Genomic DNA, 25011 nt, shown 5'->3' on the forward strand with positions numbered 1-25011 from the left:
ACTTTGGCTTTTTTTTTTTTTTTTTTCTCCAGAGAAAAGCAGCAGAAACGTCCAATAATGAAGTCGAAGGTTTACACCCTGTTCTTCAGTGTGGTTTTTATTTTTGAGAAATGTTATTTTGTAATAACTTTAGTGAGAGTGATGAAAAACTGAAAACTACTTAAGCAACATGGTTACATAGCACTTCCTTCCTTCCTTCCTATCACAGTCATCAGGCAGATGGCGGACAAACATCATGCAGTTCACACAAGGTTCAAAATGGTTGGGATCCAGATTTAAATGGGAACATTCGCCACTTAGCACTTTGCTCTCCACAGAAAAGTCACTAGAGCCAAAGGGAAAATAGAAAAAGTAAAATCTGACATTTCTCCCTTGACCTAGATTTGACCATTTACCATCTGCTATTAAGATCAAACTAATTTTTTTTTTTTTTTTTTAGCACATCCACAACCGACAACTCATTAGTGGCGTTCTCACAGAGGAGACGTCTTATCTCCGAAAACATTTTCTTGTGTATTTAAGCAGCTGTCAGCAGACGGACTTTAGGCACTGTAGTGAACTCATGCACGTACACACTCTCGATTCAAGCTTCAGATGAGTCAACCTTCACGTAAGGATACAAAACAGGAAACAAAACTCAACTGCCTTTCTATCTCCAATACGCTGGAAGAGGTTCCATTCAGTCCAGTGTGTGTGCGTAAGATAAGTAGTGGTGAATTCAGGTGATCAAATCTGTGCGCGAGCAACGAAAGCAGTGGTGCAGGTTTCAACGAGTTCCTCCAGTTCTTCAGAACTCATTACGTACAGGGGCTGGAACCATCGCCAGTTTTACTTGGAAATCCAGGAAGCTTTTATTCCTCTTCAAATTAACAATTACAGGCTGGTTTAAACAGACGTTTTAAATGAAAAAAAAATAAAGGTAGAAATACCACAAGGTGAAGATAAAGAATGAAAAGCCGTTGTAGAAGAGAAAGATTTTGGAACCCACAACCGTCGACACGTCCATTAAAAAAAACAAAAAAACATAGCAATCTTCAGAAAACGTTGAATGATTCACAGTCCATAAATAAAGCTTTTCAATCGTGGCTTCTTTTAGCATCCGTCAGTGGTCCCGTACACAATGTGTGCGATAAAAAAGATCTCAAAGGAAGCAACAACGTTGCCGATGATTTTTTTAAAAGTTGTCGTTCTTTAAGTTCACATTTTGGGGGGGTGGCACCAGGACGTCCTGATAGAGAGGGATCAACAGGAGACACAGGTGTCCCACCGGTCACATACAGGTCACCTCAACCCCCCAAATATAACCTAACACACATTAAAAACCCATTAATTTCACACTGAATTAAAAAAAAAAAAGATGCACCTGGAAGTGAAAATGTTTGGTTCAGGTTCTTTTACATGGTTTTGAGGGTCATTCTGATGGGCTGGAGGATAAAACTGTGGTCGGAGGACTGAGAAGAGAAAGGCCTCAAATCCCACCCCAGGAGCGAATTATTCCCGTGCATTCATGCGATCATTGTGTGGGATTCTGGGTTTTCCCTTCCAAAGAGTGACGTCAAACACCAAAACCATGCCTGTCTGAGGCACCTTGGGCAAAACGGAAATATCGGGACCGATGCACTTCGTGTTTTACAAGCTTGTGGGTTGTGGCCGGTGTTCCCACGTGGCTTCTTGCACCGTGGTGAGGAAATCACAAATCTCTGAACGTTTTGAAACTGTTGAAAAGATTCTAAAAACAAGAACTGGCAGCACCTCTCACGCAGACAACTGAGCTTCTGTTGAGTTTGACTCCCGTCTCAGTCAGAAGTGTTTTCTTTGTTCTTCAGATCATTCCACTTCATTTTACTCCAATAACCCGTCATTGTCAGAGTTTCCCAGCACAAATGTGGTTCAGAAGTGTGATCCGCGGTCTGGAGGCTCCGTGCTACGCGTCCCAAACCTCCCCCAGATGTTCCACTGCAGACTGTCTCAAAACAACCTCATGTGTTTCAGTCCCGGTGCCTCCTCTATGTCCAGATCTCAGTTGGAACCATGGCCTCTTTGGTGCCGACCGAGGGCATGAGGTTCTGCTCCGAGAGGAAATCCAGGGGAAACTGGACCAGGAAGCCGTGGATTTTGCGCAGCTCCTCCTGAGCGCGGGCCTGGTCGGTCTGGGCCAGACCCAAGATGGACTGGTACTGCTCCAGCTCGGACATGTTCCTCACCAAGGATGAAGGGAGGCACCGGAAGACCTGGGCAAGATCACGCACAGAGAGAACGAAACAGCGCCAGATTACTAGAACGTTTGTCGCTTGGTCTACAGCACCCCCTGGTGGCCATTTCAAATACTCACAACTTTAATTATTGTCTATCGTTATGGCCCGTATATTAACCCCGCAGGTGAAGGTGGACCCGTACCTTCTCATAAATGGTGGCGTTGCGGCCAGCCGTGGTCATCCACACCTCCTTATAGAAGCGATCGCTGACGGGATCAGACAGGTCGATACTGGTGTCACTGTGGCCTCCCAGGATCGTCCTGCGCAACACAAAAGAGGCAAGCAACAAACATATTCAGTTCAAGGGAGGCGAAAAACACCTCCCCTCTGTTAAAGATGAAGTGTGTTACATATAATCATGAAAAGCTGGACAATATTGCACCAATATTGGGAAGGAATAAAAAGGCCTCGCACACACCTGAAGCACTCGAGGCGAAGCTGAAGTGCGTAGGGTCCAGCTTCGTACTCCCGTCCATCCATCACCGCAGCCACCTTTTCCGAGTCCTCGACGATCACCGCCACCTCGCTGTCGCGCTTACCCAGCATGCTTCTGTCGTTGATATTAGCAGAACCTAAAAGGACATTTAAATTTAATTCGAATCCCGAGCTTTCAGTTCTGTAAGCTGATTAAAAACATTTAATGCAGTTGAAGTTGTGTTAAAGTCTTTAAGGACTTTTTTTGGATAATTTATATTTGTTTCGCTTGTTGTTGACGTGGGTGAGCCGTCTTTTGGCCACCAGATGGCGCAGGCGAGACGTATTTCACGAGGCTGGATTCTGTTCAAGCCACACATGGTGAGAATTATGGGACCACAAATCCAGATTTTTAGATTTCTCACATTTCACGGGTGTCAAGACAGAAAGGCTATCGGATTTACATCATAGCTGCCAAAAACAGCACGAGGACAGGGAAAAAAAGAAGGCGACGGGAGCGGATGAGAGACAGACCGATGATGACCGTGTTGTCGTCGGCGATGAGCATCTTGCTGTGGACGTAGATGAGCTCCGTGACCAGGCGTCCCTCCAGCTCGGTGTGCGTGCGCAGGCCGGCGAAGGAGATGTAGTTCATCCACTGATCGTCCACTGCGGGTGGGCGAAACGACAAACGGCGTTAGGAAAAATCGCAGTTTTGTCACGTTTTTTATTCCGCGCCGACCGTGTGGACCTACTTTCCTTCTTCAGCTGGGAAATGATGGAGTGTTCCCCCCTGATCATGGTCCTGAGGACACAACAGAATCCGGTCAGACTTTCACGGCCATCCGCCTTCAGCCGACAGGGGCTCGTGTGATTCACCTGTAGTTGAAGTGCATGACAGCCTGGATGGCGTTCCCGCCTCCCGTGGTGATGTCTCCTTCGAACCCGGGGAGCAGAGGCGTGACGACATACACGCGGTACTTCCGCCCCTCCCTGGGAACACACACATCAAGACAATGATTCAGAAATACCAAACATATTTCAGTCGGTCGTCTGGAGTCCAAAAGGTCATGGAAGGACGTACTTGTGCGCCCGGATGATCCTTTCGATGATGGCGTCTCCGATCTTGTTGTAGACCAGCCTGCTCTCGGCACAGCTGATGAAGAACTGGTTCTGACAGAGAAAAGTGGGAGGGAACCAGTTCATTGAAACAAACCCTTCCAGTTCAGTGTTGATATCCCGGCCTCGCCACCGCCGTACCTCTATGTAGATGTAGTGTTTGCTCTTGGCGATGACCTGGACGTAAGCGTTATGGATGGACTCCTCGTGGTATTTGATGCCAGCTGACCAATCGGCCGCCGAACGCAACACCTGTTGAGAGGGAGAAACGTGAAAGAGGCGATTCTGCCGACCACAAACGCAACTGGAACAGCCACGCAACCGGAACAGCCACGCAACCGGAACAGCCACGCAACCGGAACAGCCACGCAACCGGAACAGCGACGCAACCGGAACAGCGACGCAACCGGAACAGCCACGCAACCGGAACAGCGACGCAACCGGAACAGCAACGCAACCCGGAACAGCACGCAACCGGAACAGCCACGCAACCGGAACAGCCACGCAACCGGAAGAGCGACGCAACCGGAACAGCGACGCAACCGGAACAGCGACGCAACCGGAACAGCGACGCAACCGGAACAGCCACGCAACCGGAACAGCGACGCAACCGGAAGAGCGACGCAACCGGAAGAGCGACGCAACCGGAAGAGCGACGCAACCGGAACAGCGACGCAACCGGAACAGCGACGCAACCGGAACAGCCACGCAACCGGAACAGCCACGCAACCGGAACAGCGACGCAACCGGAACAGCGACGCAACCGGAACAGCGACGCAACCGGAACAGCGACGCAACCGGAAGAGCGACGCAACCGGAAGAGCGACGCAACCGGAAGAGCGACGCAACCGGAACAGCGACGCAACCGGAACAGCCACGCAACCGGAACAGCCACGCAACCGGAACAATGATGCAACCGGAACAGCGACGCAACCGGAACAATGATGCAACCGGAACAGCGACGCAACTGGAACAATGATGCAACCGGAACAGCGGCGCAACCGGAACAGCGGCGCAACCGGAACAATGATGCAACCGGAACAGCGACGCAACCGGAACAATGATGCAACCGGAACAGCGACGCAACCGGAACAGTGACGCTTACAGCGAGAGCAGCAATAAAAGTGTTTGACAAAAAAAAATTTGCACGTGAAAGCTCCATCTAACTTTATGAGCTAACTTTATATTTAGCTAAAATGATATTAGAAAGTAGGACAAAGAGAATAGAAGCCTTCAAATACAGGTTAGATGACTTATGGAAAAGCACTGTTGTAAACAGCCTTCCAGCCAAAGCCAATGAAGAAAAAACATTCCATGCTTGAAGAAGAACCAGTTTTCTCTCCTTTTTTAACCTTGAGCTGGAGCTCAGATGCTAGTTTGCTGGTTCTTGCTATACAAACGTCGCTCTTTTGATCCTCGAACCAACACCCGAACGGCTGCATTCCTGATTCTCCTTCCTGATAAGTGCCCTCTGCTCCGATGTCTCACCTGCACCTTGGCAGTGACACAGTCGGGGATCTGGTATCTGAGCTCGTTGGCGGTGGAGTGGGACTTGGGCAGCAGGAATGGATAAGACAGCGAGCGGTACTTCGGCTTCATGATCTGTAGGCAGGAAAGAGGGAGAGAGGAATGAGAGGAGGGAAAGATGGCGCCATACTTGGCTAAACTTCCCAAAGTTTCCCATCATTGCGGTTCCAGAGTGGAGCGGAGGACCTTGGTGAAGTTCCAGCGCTGGATGAAGTGTCTGGCCACGTCCCGGGCGGCTCTGCCATGAACCGCCGAGGCGATGTCGTGCCAGGGCATCCTGGGCGTCGTGTACCTGTCGATGAAGTCTGCGCAGGCAGAGCAGAAGAAGGTGAAATGTGACGGCGTCTGCCGGTCAGCGTGCGAGCGTCAGGACTCGTGCGCACCGTCGAAGGGCTTCTCCAGCTGGATCCAGTCCTTGTAGACAAAGTTGCAGTAGTCCTTCCCGTGCCAGAAGCGCGTGTTGCCCTGCAGCTCCCCCACGTCCGTCTTGAGGCTTCGCACCGACCCGCTGCCTGAACAAATACACACGCAAGTAGAGCACGATGCCACACACACACACACACACACACGCACACACACACACACCTGTGCTGTCCACGCTGTCCACGCTGTCTGAATGCTGCATGGCGTGCTTCTGCAGGTGTCTGTACAGGCTGAAGCGGGTCCTCCGGTTCCGACCGATCCCCTTGAGCTTGGGCAGCTCGGCCAGGTCGCTGGGCGGCGTTCCTCGCCCGTTGCTCTCGGAGACGCCCCCGCTCGGCGGCGCGCCCTTGCCGGGCAGAGCGTTGGCGCGGCCAGCCTGGAAACAGGGAACCGGCTCAGTGCTTGCGCTCATTCCGAGACGTGTCCCGGCCCGCGGGGCGTGTCTCCCAGCCTGTCCCGACCTGCTCCACAGCCACGGAACGAGTCACGCTGCCCACGTCCGTCAGCCGGTGCTCCCTGTCGTCCCAGCGGCCGTACGCCAGGTCGATCCCGCCCACGAAGGCCACCGACTGGTCGACGACGACGATCTTCTCGTGATGCGCCCACAGGTAGACGGAGGAGGAGACGTGGTCCGGGTGTCGCATCACCTAAAGGCCCAGACACACGGACACACCATCCCGTCTGAGGTCCGTCCTGCAGTCTTTACCCAGAATGCACCAGTTACCTTGATGTTGGGGTGCAGGTGCAGGAGGGTCCTCTTGCTGTAGCCCGAGTTGATGCCCAGCGCGAGCTCCACCTCCTTGTACAACATCACAAAGATCCGGACGCCTTGTTGCTTTGGAGGCACAGAAGAAAAAGAAACCTTTAAAATGAATATTTCTAAAAAAATAAACAGTGGATGACTGATCTGATGACGTTCTGGGGTCCTGGCGAGCTCCAGGATTTCTCCTCACCGCCTTGCGTTTGAGGATGCAGTCCAGCCGCCACCTGTTGCCCTCCACCACCGGTCTCTTCAGGAAGATCTCTGGGCTCAGCCTGAGGAAGAGGAGGAGGAAGACGGGAGAAAACCGTTGAAAAATGTCCGACGGGTGATGAGCGAAAAGCCACCGGACGCGGCGCGCCATCAAAAATAGCCCGCAAGTTGTTTACATGAGCGATGCGACATGACAACAGGGGCCCGTGATCCGCCGGCTCCCGTTACTCCGGGACCTCCTGGGTTCGGAGCTTAAGCTCGCTGATTGCAGCCTCCGAGCCCGAGGATTTGAGTCAGGCCGTCTGCCACGTTTGAAGTGGCGGCGTTGTGAAACCGGACGCGCGCTTGTGAAGTCATGCGGGTCACCCGACAGGTCACATGACCAGCTCCTCAGACGATTCCTTCCAGGCAGACAGCGGGAGCAGATTCCTGGAGACTTCCCAAACGCCTGCTTCTGTTTCCGGCCATGCAGATCAGACTGTAACTGGAGACGGTACTATTGTGTTGCCTGCCGCCGATGACTGTAGGAGTAACAGGCGGACAGCTGCCTGGTGTGTGTGTGGGGGGGGGGGGGGGGGGGGGGGGGGGGGGTCTGCACACACACACATTCTCACATTCTCAGTCTTTACATGGAATAAAACCGGTTGCTACAGGTAGAAAAGTGTTTTGAGACGTGTGAAGGCGGCAATAAACAAATGATAAGCGCGTTTATTGCGTAGCCATGACAACAAACCTACTCTGCCTCCCACTTTTTTTTAGACTCCGAGGGAAGAATCAACAGCAGAAACACAGTTTTCCTCGGAAACATGGGAAATAAAGAAGGGCCGTGACTGCTCGGTGACCACGCAACAGCAGACGAGGACGCTTGGCTTTGAAAAGCCGCTGAACAGAACTCACCACCAGTCGGTGATGAAGATTTCCTCTTTCGCCTCCTCCAGAGCATTAGCCACGTCCTCCATGTACGTCTTCCCGTTCACATACCTGGAAAGATTTGGGTTTTAAAGGGAAAAAAACGCAAATATTAACACGGAAATGATGGTTGTGTGGACGAGACAATGCCAAAAAGTGAAACAAACCCTATAAAAAAAACAATAAGAACCCAAAAACGTAAAGACTTTGATGGAAAGCTCCACCCAGCGCTGTGTTGCCGTGACAACCCCGGCTTTCCCTAGGAAAACAGGAGTTTTCTCTCAGGTTGCGTGGCGGCTGTAAAGACTGTTTTATTCTGTCGTTAGGGCGGATGATTCAGCAGCGCGGCCTCTGCCAGCTGAGGGGGAAGCGATGAACAAGAGTCTTAAAGATGGCGAAGAGAGAGGTGGCTGTTCATACGTTTCCATAGCGACCGCGAAGAGGCACGGAAAACACACCATGTTTGAAGATTTCGCTGTCGTTTTCTTTACAAATAATTTCTTTACAAATAAAAGTGTAAAACGGGTTTGAGCAGTTTTCCTTCCCCCTCAGGATACCAACAAATGGGAACGCCTGCCCCCCCCAGCCCCCAGCCCCCCCTCCGCAGCGGTTTTACCATTTGGCTGGGATGTGCTCCTGCTCCTGTGCAAACGAGCCGAAGCGGTGGTCCCGGAGGAAGGCCTTCCCGTGACTCCTGACGAAGCTCTCGATGCTCTGACCCCACCAGCGTGCGTGTCTGTAGCTGCTGCACTTGAACACCAGGGTCCTGTCGCCATGGCGAGCACAGACGGGCAAAAACAGGAACACAACTGTATCAGCACGACCTGATTTATAGCAAAGACAGACGGTGGAAGATGGATCCATGTGTCCAAATCCCACGAACCGTTTTACGTCTTGGTTTTGATCCTAATTCTATCTCAGTGTTGGTACCAACACTTTCGATGGTTTAGCTGTCAATCCTGTCGCCTCAAACGACAGGTGGTGGGCGGGGCTTATGATAACTGCGGCCTCTCGCCAGAAGATGGCGGCCACGCTGACGTCTGCCAACGTTATTTATAATTTAAGAGACACGTGCACACACACAAACACACACCTGGAGAGGCTGTCGATCCGCACTCCGTGTTTGGTCTCCGTGTCTTTGGAGTCCATCTTGATGGTGAACTCTTTGTCCAGCAGCAGCACGAAGGAGATGGCTCCAGAATCTGGCTTCATGTAGATCAGGCACGAGTCCTTCACCACCAGCCAGCTGTGAAACACACACACACACACAGATACCGACACACACCCCTCCATTAGCTGCATTTACAGCGTGCACAGCTCATTTCTCTCCCCGGCAGAGGGCTGAAAGTAGCTCATTTTTAAACGCCGCCTTTGTGTTTGTGCAGCAGAGCTGGTCGGTGCAACTGGATGAGCGGGCACTCGCTGTAGTTTAACGCCTTCGCTCCGACAGCTTCCTGCCAGAAATCTGTGCCTCACATCCATCACACCTCCGTTCCAGCCGCTCAGAAGTGCTCGTTCTTCCCCATCTTTGATCGCGGCGAGATTGAAAATAGGCTCCGCGTCCAGAACAGAGGCGTGCTGGGCAAAAACCATGGACCATATACGGGACGATAGATGGCAGTGCTAAAATATTTGCACGTATGTTTAAGGATTAAGCGTCGGGTGAAAGAGTGCGTCACGGCCCAGCCCGTACAGGTGTATTTGTGCCTGTTCACGCACCGTTTGGACCAGCGGTAGCAGACCTGGTTCTGGCCACAGCAGTTCATGCCGGGGATGCGATGCCCCCCCGAGCGTTTGTAGATCAGCCCCTCCCTGGCAGAGACAGAAAAGACACCTTCGTGTGCTGCGGGATGCAAAACGAGCCGGACGGGGAAAAACACGAGATTTAAGGATGAGAAAAGACGCTCACAGTCCTTTGGGCCCCAGATCATGAATGAACGACAGCTGGCTGACATCGATGAACTCCATCTGAGGGCAGACAGGAAGTGGAGACACGGGATGTTGGAATCAGCTGTCCAGAACCATGTCAACATGAACACACTTGAAAGTTATCTGTATAATATCTGATACAATCTCAATAGTCTCTGAGCACTTTCAGGACAGGCAGGCAGGAAAAACTGCCTTTTAACAGGAAGGAACCTTGCGCAGGACCAGGCTCCTATGGGGCAGGGCTCTCCTGCTGATGGGGAGGTGGGTAAAGGTGGGAGATGGGCAGAAAGGCCGTGGTCTTTTGCTCCTCTGCAGCTCAAATGTGCAGCAGTAAAGTGCTTCAATCTCCTGACGGTGTCAACAGGGTGAGATCCCACGAGTCAACACTGTAACCATTTCTGTCAACACTCCACCTTCTGCCGTGCCAGCAGAGCTTCACACGCTCCATTTTAGCAAACCGACGACTGGCGGTGCCACCTTTACCTCGACGTCTTCATAACACAGCGTCCATAAGCGTCTGTTTCCTAGCCTGCAGCTAAACGCTGCGTTTGCAGCGAGGAGGACGTTTAACGGTAAACCAACCTCCTCCACGGGCTTTCATTCGGAGACGGTGACTACTGGACATGCACCTGAATGGGTCGGACCAGGAATCCATTCCAGACGTTGACAACTTCAGCAGCAAAAACGTGCTAAGTGAGGTTAGCTTGAAGCTGCGCGGGCATTTAGCCATGCACCCCTGGTGAGGTCAGATAAAGCTGCACAGCAGGATTACTCACAGTATGGTGGTACTTGCGGTACATGGCCATCCTCAGCAGCTTGTTCAAATAGTCTTCTAATTGTCTCTGTGAACACACACACACACACGCACACACTGTTTTGGCAATCATATTATTTTTTAAAGAACTGTGTGGGTTCTCGCTAACATGCACACACCACCAGCGCAGTCAGGCAGGAAAAACACTAATGTGTGAGATAGCAACCGTGTCCTACCCTCCTGCTGGACACCTGCTCGTCACGGACCAGATCGTCTCCCCCGCCCCTCGGCAGGGAGGGCATTTCCGTCACCTCGCTCTTCCTCACCGTCCTCCTCCTCACTGTGTGGCTAAAAGGGAGAGGCATTTTTTTTTTTAAACGCACATTTCCTCTTCATCCATGCGCAAAGTTTCCATCCATTCAACTTCAGATGGAACAGAACAGCCTGGAGGCGGCGCCTGGTGTTATTCAACCTTTAGTGTTGGAATTTTACCACATTATTTCTTTCCTACAGGAGCTGTGTTGACATTCAAATTTAAAACCTGAAAAACACCGATGATACGTATTATAAATCAGGCTCCTGTCTACATGCTGACGCCATGGGTACTGCAGCTGGGAATCTGTATGAAAAACCCATTAAAAACTGGTTTAAAAATATTATAAACCCAAGAGGGAGATGCTACATCATAAAAATGCACCTTTGGACTTTGACCCCCTGAGGATTGTGGGTAATAACCATAAAGACCAAGCGGACACCACAGACTCTTAGCATGCTGCGTTTGGTGTGCTACGCTAGTCAGGGAAACGCTAGTTCCTGTCATGTGACACAGGCGGCTAACAGACGCTAACCTGCGTGACGGCAGCGGGATCCTAATGAAGGTCTTGTACGTCCGCAGCTCCCTGTGCAGCTCCATGAAGTGTTTCTCTTTCCTCTTAATCAACCACGTGAACTCGCCGTGTTTCAGCTCGATCTTGAACACTGCTGGCAGAGACTACACACACACACACACACACACACATACTGGCAGTGAGTCACTTGTGGGGCTTCCCGTCTGTGATCGTGCACGTGCATCACCTTGTTGACGCTCCGGTGGTGCGACAGGTTGAAACGGTCCTGGGCGGTGGTGAATCTCTCCATCTCCAGGATGCGGGCAGTGATGGGCACAGTGGGAAGGTAGACCTTGGCGCTGGCCTCCTTGAAGCCCACTGTGGCGTAGACCGCTGAAAACTGGATGCGGCAGTCCCCTGGGGAGGGAGACGGGGGCGTTAGCAGGATGCTTGTGCACGTACCGAGGAGCAGGCTGCATCTACTCAGCCTGCTCCCCTGGGTTGCAACATCAGGTCACACACCTAGCGAATTTGCATCGTAGTCGAGATCTTCCCCGTCTCCGATGTCCAGCTCTCTGGTGTCCAGGCTCTCCACAAGATCCGCCATCTGGATGCCGTCTTGAACGTCCGGGACCTCCGTAGAATTGGAAAAATCAGAACTCACCAGGTTGAGGTTACTGGTCGTGGGCGGAGCCTTGGGCAGCATGTTCAGCAGTTAACCCCCAGAGAAGGGCACCCCTAGAGGACAGGAGAGACATTGCTGCCAGGTCTCTCATTGGAAAACAACCAAACAGGAAATAATAATGTGTTGAATACAGAAAAGACGGTCAGAACCAGATCAAAGGCGTGATCAAAGGCGTGATCAAACAGAAACAAAGCGGCACCAACTTTCCCCGTTTCCCTTTTTTCTTGCTTTTCTTTTCCCACCACGACCTCATTTTGAAATCCAAGCTGAATTAAAGGGCTGATTAAAGGATTAGCAAACACGTCTTTCTCAACAAGTTAAACACGTAATAACCAGTCGCGCTGGATGTGACCTGGCAAATTACAGTCCGGGCCGTATTGTGACGGCATTTTGGAATTTAGCTGATCGTCCTGGGCGGGGGGGGGCAGTCACTGTTTGTCAGCGTCAGGATCTAATTTGCCGAGGCAGCTTTAAGGTAATGAGCAACATATACACAGACTGTTTGTTTACTTCAGAAAACGGTGAAACTGTTTTTTTCCCTCCATCATCTAAGTAAATATTGGCGCGGACGGCGGCGAACGGAGCGTTGCGCCGCATCTTGTGCACATATTTGCCGTGCACAAAACAGAAACTTCAACCTAATAAAAAGGTGCACTGAACTCTGAGGAAACTCAAGCTAGCTGGAAACAAATAAACCTGCTCGACCTGTTGGGAAAATAATTTTTTTCCTGCCAGTTTCAGAAACAAAAGCAGCGTTCCCTAAAGTCCTGAGCTGCTCATACAGGCGGTCAGAGGCTAAAAGCTTCGCATGAGATATCATTTTAGCACCTGCTAATGTGTAATTTGCTGCAGTGCGGGGCTCAACCCTCCTCTTTGAGCAACTGTGAGGCCCACTGAAGAACCCAAAACTAACTCACAAAGATGCTTTTATGCTATTAGAGTTCTTTGATGCAGCCAATAAAAGCCACCGAAGCTCACACAGTGCAGATGCCAAGGTCTCCGTTCCAAAGAGTTTAGCTTTACAAAGGAAAAGAAAAAACGCTCGGATTTTTCGGGTGGGTGGGCGTGTGTATGAGGTTGTGTGAGTGAGTGGGGGGGGTTGTCATTCAAGCCCACATGAGATGAGAATGAAAACTCTCGGGTCCAGTACTGACGGCAAAAACACATCTGTTTTGGGATAAACAGCCGAGAAAGGCACCAGCGAGTGGGTACACCAGGAGATAAACATTCCTTGTGCACTGAACAAGCTTCGACATGCTTACAGTCAGAGTCGTCGCCACGGCGACCTGCTTCCTCTACTGTAAAATCCAGCATTCGCGTCAGTCCGGTTCTGGTTTTGGCCACGTCTGCAAGGTTTGGGTTTGTTTTTAGGAGGAGGCATGTGCGCCTGGATTCCAAAGGAAGTATTTATGACGCTGCAGTTATCTCCACGCTCCAAGAATACCCACCAGCGCCCCCCCACCCCCACCCACCATCGCAGCGGCCCGGCCCGCCACGGAAACACGCTGCAGGAGTCGTTGCTTCCCAAGTAGCCGTGGGAGCGACGGAACAAGTGTGTGGCTGCTTCCGGTCCCGGGTCAATATAATAGATAGATAATAATAGATGTAATAGATGAAGGAACGCGAAGCACTTTTGAAAAGCATGCGCGCGTTTCCACTGAAATCGCTGGGATTTCCCTCCCCCCCTCATTCCAAGCTTTGCCTGACAACTGTACCAAGCCAAGGAGGACTTTTTAGATTCCCTTAGATCCTCGGTGGGCGGAGCTATGTGCCGAAGGACGCTGATTGGAGGAACAGGCTTACACGTCCAGAGTCTATCAAACATCATTCGGCAGGTCTTTGAGACTCCAAACGACCAAGTCCATGGAAGGACAGCCGAGGAGCTGGAGGAGGCGCTATGAGTGGGAGACGCTCCGAAACAAACTCGGGAAAGGTCTTAAACCAGATTACGAGAAGGACCACGATAGTCGCGTGAAGGCTGACCGGCGTCCCCCTCCCCCACACGCCATCAACCTGAATAAAATAGATTTTCCAGGAGATGGAAACTGACATTTTTCAACCGGGACATTTTTCTCTGGTGAATACATTTCAGCTGATAAACGTTCCTGGGAATGTTGGTGGAAAAAGGGGGCTTTGGAGTGGGGTCCAACCGGAGCAGGAAAACAATCGCTGGAAGACCAAAGCAGCCGTTCTTTCCTGCATGTCACACATGGGAAATCTAGCTTCTCTTGCTCCAGCAAACCATAAAAAAAACACGCTGCTACCATATTTACACACCTTTTTTCATTAAGGCAAATGTGATTATTGATAATTAGCACTATGATCGTGTCACATGGCTCTAATTATGGCTTTGGGAGACCTGCTAACAGGCTCTCCAATAACGGTTTGACATATGTTGTTTATCCTCTCACCCTGTGTGACATTAGCCAAGCGAGCGTCGCCTAGCATAAAACAGGGAAACCACCGTTGGAAATCATTTAAATACACGTGATTTGTATGGCTGCAACTTTGTGTGCTGAGCATTTAAGCTGGCCAACAGGCTGATTAGGACACTGCTGGGTCGGCCAGCAGGGGGCCCCGAGGGTGGACAAATGTTCCGCTAGGTGCTGTTTCAAAGTTTGCATTGACAACAGCAGAACCTGCCCTCCCTTAGGGGATCCCTCTAACCCCACCCACCCGTCGCAGACGAGGCGCACGTTTTATAAAGAAGATGGGACAAGAAAGGAAACCGAATCGTCCCAGTGTGAGCAACGAAGGAAAAACAGGAAAAGCAGGAACGGAGGAATACAAAAACTGATAACTGGAGCAGATAAGGGTGGACAGATGAGATGGATGCTGCTGGACACATTTTTCCTGAGGAAATAACATGAATAAAAAGCTATGGCGTGCCAGATTATGGCGTGCCCCGAGAAGCAGTATTTTTCTTAAAATGCACCTAATTAAGGTCCTTGTGAAACAAGTAAAAACTCTGCGCCTCCTGGTAACATTTTGTACCATAACCAAGCTAAGAGCGTGGAGGCTAATGGTGAGATGTGCGCTTCTATCGACGATAAAAGTCAAATTGGGAAGACGTACAATTAAACTGCAGCCCAAACCTGAGCTCTGTGCATCAAACAGCAAGGTTTGACTTAGCAACCATTAGCGGTTAGCTGATCAAACTGCGAGCAACTTCTGATCTTTCTGTGGTGGTTTTACTCCACAATGACTCACTGGTTCATTAAAAATTTCTGATTCATTTATGTTTTTAATCGCTTACCTTTAAACGGCGCTGGGAGTGGAAACACTCAGAGCAGCATGAGGTCAGACCAGGTTAATCCACAATCAATACTGTATTTAAAGTGCGCCCACGCTCGGTTCATTAATCTCTTCCACCCACTTCCTGTTCGTAGTCCTCTTCCCAACAGTGAACATGCAAACGTGGTTTGCCGCTAAAATGCCATAAAACTTCAGACAATCCAGAATATGTTGCTACCAGAGCCGCGGAGCCGCCCACATGTGAAGAGCTTTGAAGTGAACCAGCTGCGCTGTTCTCACGCAGAGCTGGGTGGAGAATGTTTATACTTCCAATATCAAGAGGAAAATCTTTAAAACGCGCTCCTGAGCCCTCTGGCATCCAGCTGCGAGACGGATCCATGTGGACCGAGTCAGCTTATTTTCTCATTCGAGAGGAATTCAGTGGCTCATACTGAAAGTCACTCCTCATGGAGGAGTCTGAGCTTCTTAAGCTAGTTTAACCTCAACTACAGATAGGAAACTAAATATTACAACATCACCATTTGTGATTAATTTCTCCTCCACCCTGGTGCTGAGCCCTGATCTGCCTCAGCGGGGTCAGCGCAGAGGTCAAACACGGCTTTCATTTTTCAGAAATCTTCATCAGCCATCTCAATATTTGTCAGGGACGGGCAGAAAAGAGCTTAATTATCAAAGAGCCGGACGCCTTTAGCGGCTAGCCGCACTGTTACTGATTACACAGTGAAAAAATAGCTAACTTGTGAGATGTGTCGTCTATTTCTGGATGTGTGGTCGAGCGGCGCGGGATGCAGTTAATGGTCTTAATTACTTGAAATTATTCCGCACGTCCATGGAAACGCAGCCGCTCGGCAACGGGCTGCGACAGAACACACACATACGTGCGTAAAGATGAAATAAAGCTAACTTGGCCTTTACACGGCGAGCGGTGCCAAGCTCCTCGTGGCGCAGATGGTACAAAAAGAAAGAGAGAACAAGAGAGAGAGAAAGGACGGCAACAAGAGAGGTCTGTGACACCTCTGTTTCTCAGCCCACACTAAAGCTGCCTATTATCTAATCCTCCGTGGCGAAGGGGGACGTGGATGTGGTCTGAAAAGAAATACAGTGGAGGAGCGGACGCCGGCGTCATCGTCGCCACTGCGCTGTTCTGCCGGCGGGAACACAAGGCGGCATTGTACTGGGGCGAGTGATGGAACCGTTTTCTCTCCTTTTCTGCCACAGCCAGGCCTGACTCAGCCCGACCGAGGGCCGAGTCAAGACCAGAACCAGTGAGCTGACCACCACAGGCGGCTCAGGAAATGACAGGGTGCAGAGATGCTTCCTGCCAATTATGGAGGCCGCCGGCATTATTGGCCGAGGCGGCGAGCTCCACGTCCTCGCCGTGGCTGAGCTCATCCCGGGGGGAGGGGCCTCCAGAACCACCGAGGGACGCTCTTCCTGGATCACCTCTGAGGCGTCAAAAGCTCAGCATCGCTCCCCAGAACCTGAACCGTCCTCCAAATGAAGACCAGTCGGTGGACTCCACCAGAACCGTACCCCCGGTCCGAAGCTCTCGCCTCGGCACCTGGTCACACCTCCTGAAAGTCTAAACACAAATAAATGCAAACTGGACTGAACCGGACGAGAGAAGAAGCCCAAAGGAGCCGGCCTGTAGCCAAAGCTCCGACTCCTCTCCGGCAGAAACCGTTTAATATTGGACCCGACCGTCGGTCCAGATCAATAAAATGACTGAAATTAGCTACGACAAAAACGCTAACCGAGAGCGTCAGGTAAACTACATCTGGAATGAATATGCACTAATCTGCCTGCTGCTGAAAATATCTGAAATCCCTTCCAATCCCCCCCCCCCCCCCCCAGGTAGAGCAGCTCTTACGCAACGGCAGGTCACCGACATCCAGTGGTTCTGGACTCAAGCTCTCCCTCCACATTAATGATTGATGTGGATCCCAAACAGACAAAAGGCAACAATCCTGACTGTAACTGGGTGCAACAGGAGGTGGGGTGAGGAGGTCAGCGCCGGTACAGGAAGCACACTAAAGGTCAGAGGTCAGAGAAAGACAAGGGCAGCAGAGCTGAGAAAGGAGAGGGGGCAGTGGTGGGAACAGGAGGAAAATACCTCCTGAGAGGAGGATACACACACCCACACACCCACAGGCAGACGTGCACACACACACACACACACACACCCACACACCCACAGACAGACGTGCACACACACACACACACAAAACAGGTGACACACTTGTTGCACCTCAGCAGTGACCTCCACCCAGAAGCCTGATCTGCTCCACTCAGCTCCGGACATCGACTGTCAACATGGAGCAGGATCGTTCTGACAGGAACGGTGACACAGACACTCCACCGCACCCTGGCTCAGCCCGGCCCGGCCCGGATCGGGCTCGGCCCGGCCCGGATCGGGCAGAGCCGCGCAGGCAGACACACCGCCAGAGACGGAGACGTTCACCAACCTGCCCTCCTTGTGGACGCGCAGCCCACATGTTGCTGAACGATCGAGCCGCTTCTCGAAGCTGGATGGACGAAAACGCCGACGCGCACACGCACCCCTGTCCGCGCAGCTGTTCACGCAGCTCTCGCCCCGCACTCTGGTCCACAAATAAGGCTGAGGAGGAAAACTAACCGTGAACTCTCTCCAACTCCTCAGAGGGGGGCGGGCTCTCTCCAACCTTGGACCAATCGCAGACGCAAGCACTTCCCACTCCCTTTGTTGATTGGACAACAAGTCCCAGAATAATAGAAGGGAAAAGTTCTGGACGCGCTGGCGGGAGGAGGAGCCGCCTGAGGAGAGGGTTCTGATCCTGCTGTCTCTTATGTCACCGTCCTGTCCGCCCGTCTGTCTGGTCTCTGCAACTGTTGCTTATCGTTAAGTCAGAAGCAACAACATATGGGAATACACAGAAATACACGCCGCCCGGTTGGTGGAAGAACTCTGCGGAATGTCCCGCCAAGATCAGCTGTGCGTGTGCAAATAACATAGATTATTGGACACACGCACACCCAGAGTCAGCGGGCCTCTGCCGCCACCTCGTGGACAGAAGGGGGAACTGCAGTCCAAAACTGGAAAGGAATAATAAACGTCTCCTCAAGCTGGGGTCTCAAACAGTCCAGCTGGGTTTCCTGACCTACCAAGGGTTCACCTGAGATCCCAGTTTCCTTTGGAAAAATCTGGGTCTGATGGGAAACCCAGCTGGATTGCGGGTCTCTCGCAACGGTCAGTGCAACCGATGTTTGCGTTTCAGGTGCGCGTTGGATGGGATCCTCCATAATATATGTGGTTGTTGGTTTTGAGGGTAAAAGTTGCCCCTCTCGAAGCGGCGCCTGACGCGTGCGTGAGCCCGATTCTTTAGGGGTTCCTCCTGTGACCTACAGGTGTGCGCTAAAAGGTTCAAAGTGCTGCGATGCATTGCTGCTTCTTCACTGATGTCATCGTGAGCTCCTGCCAGGGACTTTAACCTCTCTGCCACCACACCCTGGAATTATTAACTCAGAAGAATGTCACCAAAATATTAGTTCCTGTGGCAGTTTTGTCCAAAGCCACATCGGATCTCAGAAGGTTCAGGGTCACCCAGGAACACACGGTCACAGCCACGCCAACCAGGACGGGGTCGCTGACCATGTTCATGTTCAGCACCCGCCTCAAACATCAACAGCAACGTCTTTCCCGAAATTGCCCAACACACGCTCACACTCATGTCACGTGACTGCAGACACGGTACCTGCCAGATGTTCTGAAAAGCTTTCGGAGATGGTTTAAAGACACAACTGGTCCTGCTCGTATTCATCCCACACTCGGACTCTCTCTCGCTGGGTTTCAGTGTTTATTTCTCTCTCTCCCCCTCCCTGCCCATCCACTGTATAGTGGTAATAAAGTGGTAATGGCAGTCGGATCTAAGTAAACACACAGCACAAAGGGCAGAGACAGATAACAAGATCATGGAGATCGCGGAACAGAACTCAAAGGCTTTGCTGGCTCTTTACTTTGCCATTTTGGCTGGAAATAAAGCAAATATTGGGTTTCTACCTCAGTGATCATTTTCGAACATTATACCAACAATTTGACAGCCAATTCCCGTTTCCTCTGTGGACGCACCGGTAGGTGGCGCTGCAAACCTGGATCCGGTGGCCCGCCCTCCTCTCCCTCCCCAGCATCCTTTCACCTGTGGGTGCTGCTCTGCGCACTTGGACTCGGGATCATGAAAGCGCACCATGAGTAGGGGGGCATGCGTGGCGGATCAGCGTCGGGCTCTCTCGCGACCCCCCTCAAGATGCGACGCTCTTTCATCGTTTTTGTGACTTTGATCAAACTGCCTCCGTTCCGCCCGCGCGTGCTTGTCTGCGTGGTGGTTGTGCCTCACCCTTTTGCGTTTGGCTGATGGGTGTCCTTCAGGGGACGGAGCCTCGGCAGCGCAGCGCCGTTGTCGCCACTCCGCCTCTGACTCACTGTCACATGTTGCAGCTCATCAACTGGTTTGTTTGTGACTGGGGCGCAAACGCGGGGACGCACCGACGGCGGAGGGACGCGTGAAGGATGTTCATCTGCAAAACAGTGCGTCTACATATTTGGTTTTGATGTCTTTTCTTTCGGCAGGACGGCGCAGTTTGATCTGACGCGTATATCCTGATGGAGTTTGCAGAATTCGAACCCATTTGTTTTTCCTCACTTCTTCTCACAACCTGCTCCAGCACAGAAACAGCTCTTGCATAGACAAATGGGCAGTTGTGTCTCCTGTTTGGATTCCAGGCGCATTTCTTTCCCGCACAATTGTGACTCCTTTCTTCTTCACTTGGAGAGAAACTGCAGCGTGCGCACGCATCCTGGTTTTACGCACGGCCGCCACAGCCTTCGCCATCACCTCCGCGGCACCAACACTGACTCCGGGAGAGAGGGGCAGCCCGAATGGTCTTGACGAGTTCCAGAATCGGCGCGGCCAGACACGGTCCCGTGAATAACCGCGCGGCGACATGCCCACCTGCCCCGGTCTCTCCCCGAACTGCAGCTGGGAGGGGAGCCACAACGCGTCAGGGAGCGCTGAACTCGAACTGCCCCCGCTCAGTTACTACTCGATCCCCCTGCTCGCGGCCATCACGGTCGCCTGCTCGGTGCTCTTCACGGTGGGGGTGGTCGGTAATGTCATGACCATTTTGGTTGTGAGTAGGTACCGGGACATGCGCACCACCACCAACTTGTACCTGTGCAGCATGGCCGTGTCGGACCTGTTCATCTTCGTTTGCATGCCGCTGGACCTCTACCGCATGTGGAGGTACAGGCCGTGGCGGTTCGGGAACGCGCTCTGCAAGCTGTTCCAGTTCGTGTCGGAGTCCTGCACTTACTCAACCATCCTGTGCATCACCGCGCTGTCAGTGGAACGCTACCTGGCCATCTGCTTCCCTCTGCGCGCCAAGGCGCTGGTCACCAAGCGGCGGGTGCGCGCCCTCATCCTTCTGCTCTGGACAGTGTCCCTCCTGAGCGCCGGGCCCGTGTTCCTCATGGTTGGAGTGGAGCAGGATAGCATGCCACTTACAAATCCCACCTTTGAAATGAACGAGAGTGGCTGGCCGCTGGAGGCCGTGGACACCCGTGAGTGTAGAATGACCCAGTACGCGGTGGAGTCAGGGTTGATGGAGGCCATGGTGTGGTTGAGCTCGGTGTTCTTCTTCATGCCGGTGTTCTGTCTCACCGTTCTCTACGGCCTCATAGGCCGCCGGCTGTGGCTGAGGCACAGAGAGACAACCATAAACTCTCGGGTGGCTTACCGGGACAAGAGCAACAGGCAGACCATCAAGATGCTGGGTAGGTTTAATGAGCGCGCAAATTACGCACGCGTCCTGCTCCACATCGATCAGGAATCGTGGTGGATGGCATAGAAAAAGTATTTTTCTTACAATTAGAACCGGATAAAGCTCATTACTGCAATGTGTGGTTTGATTAACCCTTATTAAAGTAACATTCACAGCCTCGGAGCAATGAGTCATTCAAGCATTAAAACATCTGAAATAATGAGTTTCTAAAAATATATAACTTAAATAAACATTAAAGTTCAAAGTGCATGCAGACCCCTTTGCAGACTGTTCCTATTGTGATTTTTTTCATCTTTATAATCTTGCCATCATTTTGTGATGCCATAAAATGACGCTGTTGATGCATTTTTTTCATCACACTGGCAGAAACCCGACCATTAAATCTTGATCATTTTTCTGTTTCATCCCCTCCTCCTGTCCCTCTTCTCCTCTTCCTCAGTGGTCGTGGTCCTGGCCTTTGTCCTCTGCTGGCTACCGTTCCACGTGGGTCGCTACCTGCAGTTCCGCTCCCTGGACGCGCCCTCCCCGCTGCTCTCGCTGCTCTCCGAGTACTGCAGCCTGGTGTCGGTGGTTCTCTTCTACCTGAGCGCCGCCATCAACCCCATCCTGTACAACACCATGTCCTGGAAGTACAGGAGCGCAGCGGCGCGGCTCTTCGGCGTGAGCGAGAGCCACCCGCAGCGAGGACGCACGGCCAGCACGGTGAAGGGAGAAGGCTGGACGGAGTCCACTGTCAGCTTCTGAACGTCCACGGCTCCCACACGGACCCCGGAGCCAAGATGTCTGACAGCGAGCATCCACGCAAGCCTCGGCGCACTTTGACCATGCACATCAGCAGAACATCAACATTTTTATGTTTCTTTCCTTGGTCTACTTCAACAAATGCTGCCGGAGTGCTTATATTGATCCGATATTATATTGATCCAAACGGCTGAGCGCCTCCATAACGCAGACTTCTCCGAGTGTGAAACGTTTGTCAAAGATTGCAAACGTTCAAATTGAAGAAGGAACCAACAGAATGATGAGCTGCTCACGGCCAGGTTGAGGTTTCAGACCAGTTCAACACACTCAAAGACCTCTGGGCCCTCTAGTGTGATATTTATACAGACAATTCTAAAGACGTGGCATCTGTGTCCCGCAGCTCATGTTAAAAGGACGCAGCTTGAAGTAAATGAAGTAGTTTTAAGGGTTATACAAGCTATTTAGTTGCAGCATTCACACATTATTGATGCCACAGACAGGAGACCTTGGGATGTGACTGCATCTCCGACATGAATTTGTCTCTTAGTGGCATTTTTGAGTCCAAACAGAAAAAAATCAGCTCTCTAGATAAACCAGACTCTCAGGCTGATGGAGAGGGAGAGGCAGTCTCTGTCTCTGTCTCTGTCTCTGTCTCTGCAGGGCATGACAAAGGTTTCCGGCTCCACCGGAGAGCTTTTCTCTACAACTGTCGTGGTAAAATGTCCGATTTAGTGAAGCGTGTCCCCTTTTTTGGACAAAAAAGGATCTGTGATCTGTCTGTGATGATGTCTGCATGTATTCGTATGTAAATATCAATGTTGTGATGCTGTAATTAGCCTCTGACAGCCTCCACCATATCAGAAGGTCTCTTAGGGGTGTAAAGCTAATCATGATTGTTGCCGATTGTCCTTTTTAAATGACTAATTCTGTCCTGCTGCAAAAGAGAAAATAAAAGGTAACTCTTTTTGATGTTTTTCCTCCCTTTTTTTACGAACTGCCCCTCTCTGAGTGGGTTCAAGTGCGTTTCCACGGTGATGCCAACAGCAAACCAAAACTTGCAAAACCTCTTGGCTCTGTGTGACATTAAAAGACGCTGGTACATAATCGCAGATCAGCGCAGGTGAGGAACCAACGGTCTGTCTGAATATGTGTCTCACACACTCACACACAGACTTGTTTTGCTGTCTTTTCGAGGCAGGATACGGTACCAGGCTCCGACTAAACCCCACGCCTCTGAATCAAACTCGAACCTGAGCCTAATTCTACTTTAAAACCACGTCCAAACCCTCAAACAGTCGTTTGAAGTTGCAGAGAAAAAAAAAAAAACACAAAACAGTTGGTTTGATTAATGAGTCAGAAAGCACAATAGTGTGTTAAATGTGGGCTGAGCAGGAGAGACAGCATAAACGACCACTTGATGAGGAGTAGGAGGCTGCAGAGGACGCATCTCTGTCTGACCTGTGCAGGGCGGAACGAGCAACAGATGGACTTTCTGTCAAGTGTGAGCACTTTTCAGTGTTTACATGGAAAAGGCCGCTTTTCAGCTCTCCCCCCAATAAACTTTACACGTTCGTTCTAAACAGGGACTTTTAAGAAAACAACGGTTTTACAGACAGCTTTGTCCCCCCCCCCCCCCCCGATATAGCTGTACCTTTGACCCAGACTTTATATTCTCCTGATGTCCTTGAGGTCCCTGAGTGACAGCGAGCGATAACAGCCTGGTGTTGGGAAACTTTCCATTTAATAGCAGCTGCGAGAGACGAAAGCGCTGAAATCTCTGCATTCTCGGCCCGTCGCACCTCCAAACAAAGGCTTGAGATAAAGGACGACCCCGTCCCACTGATCAGCTGAGCTGCAACGCTGGGGTCGTTGTGAGGACGTATGAATCTGGACCGCAGAGTTCCAGACTCAAGATAACCTGGTGACCATCAAACCCGGCACATTCAGGCTGTCGCCACCTCTGGGTCGGACCAGATCCTGGAGCTGGAACTTAATATTCCCTGGTTAGTTGCTCATTTCCACCCCCACCCCACAAGGACACCAAACAAACACCAGTGTTAATAAAGTAACAAACATTTGTAAAAGGGATTTTCCAAATATCTTCCGAGACTGTAAAAGGCTAAAAACACGACACAAACCCCACAGGCAGTAAATGGCAAAATTAATACTTGAATAAACACAACCAAGGCTAACCCCCCCCCCCCCCCCCCCCCCCCAAAAAAGAACTGTAAAGAAAGTTGAAATTGTAAAACTGTAAAGTTTTCGCCCAGATCTTGACGGCGTTTCAACAGTTCCTTCCCTCACCTCTGCGACCCCCCACAGGTGTTGACCTGAGTCCTAAACATGTTTAAATGTTTCAACGTTGAAACGTCCCCGAACGGCGACGCGTCCTCATGAGAAGGAAACACCAAAACGGAATCAAAGTCAGAAAAAAATCAAAACATTTATTGGGCATAAATATATTATATATACGCTACAGTTACAGTTACGTCTTACATACATAGGGTAGTATTTGCAAAAATCTATACATTAAAATTGATATGGCAGTTTCTTTAATATAATGCATATGAAATCGTCTACATTTACAAAACATGAAGAAACGAATGGATTTTCTCTTTTTTTCATGACGACGTTGGAATGTTTCATTTGAAATCGCGAGGTAAAAATAAACCTTTTTTTCTTCTTCTTAAACTTTGTCTGACTTAAAAATAGTTAAATACCTGTGAGCCTTTTTGTCGGATCGCCAAATTCTCAGTGAAAATCGCTGCTTTACTGTAAAATGTACAAAAAGTAAAATAAAAAGAAAGTGATCAGAAGGCACAGACGTGGGGGGGGGGGCGGGGAGGATGCTGGGCAGACTAACGGTCTCTCGTTCTCGACGTGGCCACCAAATGTGCAGGACCTGTAGGGTGGCGAGGTGGGAGGGGCCAGGCGTCCACGAATAAAACAACAAAAACAAAAGTCACCAGCATCTGGAAAATCAGAAGGACATAAAGGGAGTACCCTGCCCGCTAACGTGCAGCCTCCGAGTGGACACCAACCAACACGACTGGCCTGAGCTCTGCGGACCTGACCTTTGCCCTCCCGGGGGGAGGGGCAGCTCAGGAGGCGGCGGGCGACGGAACATCGGGCCGTTACAAAAGACAAAGCGCCTCGATCGCCTGTCAGCTACGACAGGCTAGCTAGAGAGAGGCGCCGCGCTCCGGGCGATGCCAATGTCACAGTGACGCCAATGACTCGGATAATGCCAACGAATGTAACAGACGGCGCTGGCAGTAGTGTCTGTAACCGAGCGGTGGACCTCCCTCCACCTCGTCGCTCATCAATAACCCCAATCAAGTCTAATGCTCGGCGTATAAAAGTGCTTCAACTCTGTTAGCCACGAC

General features: G+C 51.1%; 2 protein-coding genes across 4 annotated transcripts; one reads left to right on the forward strand and one right to left on the reverse strand.

The window, feature by feature from the left end:
• Positions 1–76: 76 nt before the first annotated feature.
• pld1a (phospholipase D1a) lies at positions 77–18826 on the reverse strand. Of its 3 annotated transcripts, none has more exons than XM_029828882.1 (26): positions 18802–18826; positions 11653–11868; positions 11378–11547; positions 11152–11294; positions 10540–10651; positions 10326–10391; positions 9530–9588; positions 9340–9432; positions 8714–8866; positions 8237–8386; positions 7609–7692; positions 6692–6773; positions 6463–6573; positions 6200–6385; positions 5901–6114; positions 5699–5827; positions 5502–5620; positions 5277–5390; positions 3930–4040; positions 3754–3842; positions 3549–3662; positions 3425–3474; positions 3204–3338; positions 2674–2827; positions 2398–2515; positions 77–2231 (listed from the first exon to the last, which is right to left on the reverse strand). In XM_029828882.1, the coding sequence occupies exons 2-26, from the start codon at positions 11834–11836 to the stop codon at positions 2007–2009; spliced, it is 3165 nt and encodes a 1054-aa protein (XP_029684742.1). In that variant the 5' UTR covers positions 11837–11868; positions 18802–18826; the 3' UTR covers positions 77–2006. The 3 variants fall into 3 exon arrangements, with proteins under 3 accessions (XP_029684742.1, XP_003962430.2, XP_011613615.2); XM_003962381.3 differs by lacking the exon at positions 18802–18826 and adding an exon at positions 17536–17696; XM_011615313.2 differs by lacking the exon at positions 18802–18826 and adding an exon at positions 15072–15574.
• Positions 18827–19517: 691 nt separating this feature from the next.
• On the forward strand, positions 19518–22744 carry ghsra (growth hormone secretagogue receptor a). Its single transcript, XM_003962384.2, has 2 exons — positions 19518–20876; positions 21324–22744. The coding sequence occupies exons 1-2, from the start codon at positions 20048–20050 to the stop codon at positions 21626–21628; spliced, it is 1134 nt and encodes a 377-aa protein (XP_003962433.1). The 5' UTR covers positions 19518–20047; the 3' UTR covers positions 21629–22744.
• Positions 22745–25011: the final 2267 nt, after the last annotated feature.

This window comes from Takifugu rubripes, chromosome 2 (assembly GCF_901000725.2).
Source record: "Takifugu rubripes chromosome 2, fTakRub1.2, whole genome shotgun sequence".
Classification (NCBI taxonomy): Eukaryota; Metazoa; Chordata; class Actinopteri; order Tetraodontiformes; family Tetraodontidae; genus Takifugu; species Takifugu rubripes.

Excerpts from the sequence above, each read along its gene's own strand:
- pld1a (XM_029828882.1), bottom strand. The coding sequence starts at position 11,836 with ATGCTGCCCAAGGCTCCGCCCACGACCAGTAACCTCAACCTGGTGAGT. Across the intron at positions 11,295-11,377 it reads ACCACCGGAGCGTCAACAAG|TCTCTGCCAGCAGTGTTCAA; the intron begins GTGATGCACGTG and ends GTGTGTGTGTAG. Across the intron at positions 6,774-7,608 it reads ATCTTCATCACCGACTGGTG|GCTGAGCCCAGAGATCTTCC; the intron begins GTGAGTTCTGTT and ends CCTCTTCCTCAG.
- ghsra (XM_003962384.2), top strand. The coding sequence starts at position 20,048 with ATGCCCACCTGCCCCGGTCTCTCCCCGAACTGCAGCTGGGAGGGGAGC. Across the intron at positions 20,877-21,323 it reads GCAGACCATCAAGATGCTGG|TGGTCGTGGTCCTGGCCTTT; the intron begins GTAGGTTTAATG and ends CCTCTTCCTCAG.